General features: G+C 37.6%; 1 protein-coding gene across 2 annotated transcripts in view; it reads left to right on the top strand.

Annotated features, from left to right (window-relative positions):
• The window catches only part of LOC121869995 (sentrin-specific protease 1-like), a 40,314-nt gene extending 34,886 nt beyond the window's left edge, over positions 1-5,428 (top strand). For both annotated transcript variants that reach the window (XM_042371678.1, XM_042371679.1), the window contains exon 6: positions 3,121-5,428. In XM_042371678.1, coding sequence (XP_042227612.1) covers positions 3,121-4,734 — 1,614 coding nt within the window. In that variant the 3' untranslated portion in view covers positions 4,735-5,428. The remainder of the gene's footprint in view (positions 1-3,120) is intronic.
• The last annotated feature ends 572 nt before the right edge of the window (positions 5,429-6,000 follow it).

The raw sequence follows: 6,000 nt of genomic DNA on the forward strand, positions 1-6,000 counted from the left end.
ACCATGTACAGTACAGTATTGGTGTACTTCAGTGGTATTATTACATGTTGTACAGCTGTAGTTTGTTGTTGAAGTTGTCATTATTGTTGGTTTATACATGGGTGGTGAGAGGCCTTTCAGTGCTCACTGTAAATATCATCAAGTTATAACCAAGTTTAATAATTCAGTTCATGTTGAGTGATCTATTTTACTTTATGGAAATGTCTTAATTGTTTAAGTCATTGCCATTTATAAGCAATTGAGATTATTTTATTGATCAATATACAGTACTGTATCATGTCATAGTAAAGGATATTTAAGGGTACGGTAGTCACATTATGGGAATCACACACTGGCACGTAGAGTACAGTACAGTTCTGTATTTTGTATGAGTGCTGCCGCCGCCTCTGGTGCCATATCATCATCACCATTTTCCTCGCTTACTCGGGTTAGTCGTGATTACCTGATGGCACGGTGTCCCCTTAGCCATCAGGCAAATTTGAAGCAAGTTTTATAGCTTGATTCTCTTCCAATCACCAACCTACTTGTATGTATGTAAGACTTATTTGGCTTAGATATGTTGTTAATGAGTGAGGTTATGGCTCTTGTGTAAGAATAGCACACAGTACAGTACAGTACAGTACATGACTTAGAAGTGTAGATTCTGGCAGTAGTACAGCACGTAGTTGAAACATTACCTACTGCATATGGTGATGTATGTGGAAACCAGAGAGTGTATTGTATGAACGAACAGAACAGAGTTAGTGTTTCTTTTTTGTATTTAATAGTAGTACTGTAGTTAGTTAGATAAATGAAAGGAATAAATTATGAAGGTCAGGTCATATCTGAGAAATTTGGTTATAGCCAGGCTGGGAATAATCAATTAGCAGAACAAAAAAATTCTTCAATATTAGATGATAAGTAGAGTAGAGTATGGGGGAACAAGGCCTCCTTCAGAAATACTGTAGTGTCTCAGTTAATAGTCTTTGGTGTGTGTGATGATCATTAATGGTTTATTGAAAGAGCGTGGCAGCCGGAAGGGTGAAAATATACGGTTACATAATTGGGGAATGGGTCTCTATGAATGACAAATAATGTACAAGAAACATAAGTGATACAAATATGATATATAACAACTAGGTGGGGAGAAGGTTATACTACAGGGCATTTCAACATAGTGACAGTGCAAAAAGGTAAGATTGGCTGAGTGAACACACTAATTGATTATGAGTTGTTGATAATATTTACAATGGTTGGGACCTGGCTGTTCTTATAGCGATCAGTACTTGCTCGTATGGGCTGGACGTGGTCGTGGTCGTGTTGTCAAACAGCAATTCGCGGCAAGGGATCTCGGGTGGTAGTATGAGCCGCGTCGAGGATGGTGCAGAAACTTTCACCAAATTTGCAGATGAGGTCGTGGTGTGTGTGAATTCGACCAGTTTGTCATAGACTTTTATCGGACTTTGGTTGGTTCAGCATATCACAAGGTTTCAGAAGTTTTGTAATCATCCTCATTTGTCAAGTTGTTTAACTGCATTAGTGATTCACCGATCAACCCCCGTGGCAGGAAAAATTATGTACAGTACACTATAAAAATGTTCCCCAAACATCCTTTTAATTGTTGTTGGTTAAATGATGTACAGTATGTTGAAGAATGTGGAAACCAAATATGAGTCCATTAGTACAGTACAGTACAGTACTTATCATACTTTGACCGTGGTGAATTTGGGGTTGGCGGTTTGAGGACACACGTCTTGCCTCCATCGTCACTGAGATATGACTTGTGTAATCAACGGCGTGGGTGGGAGGATTACCCAGTTAGATAACTGGTGAGTGTAAACATTCCATACTTAACCCCACGAGGTATTAAATTTTTTTGCGTGCTGCATTCAAAACGCACTGAATTCCAGAATGTGTGTTGCGCTCTCCGCTTATCATTTGATAATGTATGTTGCGGTTATCAGGTTAAAAGTTTTGGCATCTTGGATGTTGCAACAAGATGCATACTGGTAATTACAGTAAATATTTAAAGAAATAAGGAATAACTTATTGCACAAGTACGGTGTGCAACAACAAATGTGCGCACACACACACACACACACACTTGCAGCTTAGTGTCCTTCAAATTTTTAATCAGTGCACACTGTTATTACTGTGGGTCGTCGCCACTTTTACGCACCCTGATTAACAACCTGTCACTTTTTAATTTAATACATTGTGTTTGAATATACCTGTAGGTCATAACTTATATTTACTTGTGTCACTGTGTACAGTATAATACTTGAATATGCAAGACAGTACAATTTATCCACATCATTACTGAAATACTTGTATGACACCAGTTACTATACAGTACGTACTGTTACATTATGTACAATGTTACATGCAGTACTGTACCGTAGGAGCGATAGCCTACAGCATACTGTACAATATTTCTTTCTGCAACCTATTTCATAACTGTCAGCTGCTACATGCACATGATGCTGTATACTGTACACGTGTCCCTTAAAATGTTTCAATATTTGACATTTTCATTACATATATTTGATTTAAATAATCTTATCTATTTATTAATGTGCACGTTTGTCATACAAGCTGTAGATTTATTGTTTATGTTGCTACACTACATTAACTTATTGTTGAAAATTTTTTTTTTTTGCATATCCACTTCTTTTAATTATCATGGTCATGCCATTTCCCAGTCTTGGAAGAAGACATATCCTGTGAAGAGGGAATTATTAGCTGGTTTGGAACTGTTGAGAAGGAAGAGAAGATGTGGACATTACTGTAGAGTTGAGGTTATTGGTACAGTACTGAAACATTTCCTCACTGTTTTAGATAGGTTGTTGGTCTGTAATGCACATTATTTGATAAAGTGAGTTGAGGCAGAATATACAGTAACTGAAATTGTATGGAGGAATGTGACGTCTTAGATCATTATAGGGTTGAAAAAACTTCAGATTTAATGTCTTTAGATAGATGAATATAATTATGACCATTCTTGATGTTTGCTTTTGGGAAATAGTTAATATAAATTTGAGGGAATGAAATTTAGGCTCCTTAAGAGAAAGTGTCATAATGCACCCTTTGGGTTTTCTCATAATCTACAATGGATGGAATAACACAGTTACTTTTTGACAGGCCACAGCAGAAACTGCAGCAAGAATGAACTCCAGGGAAGCAAAGTGGCCAAAGAATTCGTTGGCTCATGGGAAAGTCGCCTGTATCAGTAAAAAAACTGGCTTCATCACCAAAAACCCAATGAAGAGTCTTCATGGTAGATACTTTGGAATTCAAAGGAGGAAACCAGGATCAAAGTCCTTCTTATATGGAAAGGGAAAGTTTTGTGCCCAAACAAGTTTTCGCTATGAAGACAAAGTTTGGTATGGGCAACTCCTGCAGCAGTTCACTGGTACTGCTTTGTTGCCCTCCAGCCATGCAGTATATGCTGTTCCTGCCAGGTCCTCAAGTTCTCACAGCATACGTAATATTAGTCCTTTGGGAATGATCTCGCGATCTCATTGTAGCTCCACTTGGACACAAGAAAAGCGACAACAGCTTGAAACTTCCGTGGGGTCTGCACCTTCACCTCAGCCAGAGCCAGATGACACGGCAATATTTCACATCCCAAGCTTCCCTGGAAAGGTGACTACTGATGTTCCTTCTTTGGTTGACATCACAAAATCTGGAAGTGCAGTAGATACAGGTACCAGCAGTGTTCAGGAATTGCAAAATGAAAGTGTTCCTTCTTCTGAAGAGCCAGATAAACAGTCATCTCTCAGAAATTCTTTAGAAAATCAGCTCAAGGGATCCCCAATTTATAATCTTGATTGGCTCAAGTCTATCCGTGAAAAATATGAAATCAAAGCAAAGTCTTCTGATTGTGATGCTGAGATTCTGGCTGAGGCACAGAGGTTGATTGAGGAGAGAAGAAAAAAGTCACAGGCATCTCTAGACAGCTGTATTTCTCTTAGAATGAGGCACTTTGACTTGTCATACCCTGGGAAAGTTAAAAAACGCCATTCTGATGACGAAGATGAGTATGATGATGAAGATGAATACGAAGATGAAGAGGAAGAGGAATTGGTGCCACTTACACCAGAAATGGAAGATGTTATTGAGAATGCTTTACAGAAAGCTCCTGCTGGGGAGGTGCTCGTTGATAAATTCAATACTCAAATTACTCGTCACGATATATCCACTCTGGCCGGCCTTAATTGGCTTAATGATGAAGTTATAAATTTCTACATGAATTTGTTGATAGACCGAGGGAAGAATGATAATTATCCAAGTGTTCATGCATTCAACACTTTCTTCTATCCCAAGTTGATGAAGACTGGCTTCCAGACAGTGAAGAGATGGACTAAAAAGATTGATGTATTTAGTTACGATTTACTGCTTATCCCCATCCATTTAGGGATGCACTGGTGTCTCGCTACTGTAGATCTTCGTGTCAAAGCTGTCTATTATTATGATTCAATGTTGGGTGATAATAACAAATGTCTGGAGTCTTTACTCAAGTACTTGGAAGATGAACATCAAGACAAGAAGAAGACCAGTTATGACACAAGTGAATGGACACTAGAAAATGTTAAGGATATTCCTCAACAGATGAATGGGTCAGATTGTGGAATGTTTGCCTGCATGTTTGCTGAGTACCTGTCACGTGATGCAGCCATAACTTTTGACCAGGAGCACATGCCCTACTTCAGGAGGAAAATGGTTTATGAAATTGTGAAAGCCACCCTTCTGTAACATGAGTTGATGTGTGTGAAGTAGATTAACACTTATAAGGAATTAAAAGTCCATACTTATGAAGTGAAAGGCTTAGAGAAGTGTATGTTATATACCTGAAGTTAGTACCAGAGAAGTTAATATTTGGACTTATTGTTAGTATGTTCTTGAAGGAAATAATCTCCCATTCTACAACTTCATGATCAATAATGGTAAGCTTGAGGGCTTTTGACCCAAATGTTTCATAAGAAGGGTTATTAGACAGGTTGGATCACATATCAAAGCTTGTCAACATAAAGAGTTTAAAATACTTTTGTAAGCATGTAAGATGTAGAGGTGTCCTGTGAGATCAATATTTGAGTTAAGAGTTTTCCTAATTTGGTAAACAGAATAAAAAAGGCAGAAGACATAGACTACAGGTAGAAGCTCAATAATTGCATGAGTAAGAATTGTACCAGGGTCTACTGTATCTGAGGTGGTGGTTGGAAACGCCAACAGTCGACTCAATCACAGGTCAGTAAGGCAGCCCTAACCAACCAGACCTGGTTAAGTAAATAAGTTTGGACATCCTCTTCATGTTTATGGTAATTTCAGTGAATGAGTTAGTGATATGATTTTGTCTGTACAATATTATTTATTTTGAATAGTTATAACTATGTACTGTAGTAAAAAAAATGTTGATTTTGATCATGGAGAATAAATTTTCTTTTCTTACTATTGTACTATACTGTACCACAATAGAATATCAAGAATGACAAAAGAAAACTGATGAATAATCTTTGGATAATGTAAGGACCTGTAGTTATACAAAACCTCACTAATTCAAACTGTGGGTAAGGGTAACTCAAGGTTGTCAATAATTTGAAGTGGATGAGCAAATTTTACTCATTTCCTCCAATGTGTCTGTTATGTGTTTTAACCAGCATAATACTGTAGTACTTAACTGCCACCATCACATCAATACTGTACAGTATTTATGAGAACATGTACTGTGCACAAATGCTTGGCTGAATTTCTATTTACATGTTATTAAGTGGGTAAAAATAATGCCAGAAAAAATTAGATGAAACTACCAAACAATAAGAAAACAGCAATGTTTTAGAGTACAGTACATGGTATGGAAATGGGATGCAGATGAGAATATGAATGTAAATTTTGTATTTTTTTATATTATTTATTGGGCACTCCCCTACATCCTTGTGTAAGGTGAAGCGCAGAAGCGTTTACAGTGCCCAACAGGGAAGCTCATGCTTGCCTTTATGTCTCGTGAGTTAAGGGCGTAGAAGC

The sequence above is a fragment of the Homarus americanus genome, unplaced genomic scaffold (assembly GCF_018991925.1).
Source record: "Homarus americanus isolate GMGI-L3 unplaced genomic scaffold, GMGI_Hamer_2.0 scaffold14467, whole genome shotgun sequence".
Lineage (NCBI taxonomy): Eukaryota > Metazoa > Arthropoda > Malacostraca > Decapoda > Nephropidae > Homarus > Homarus americanus.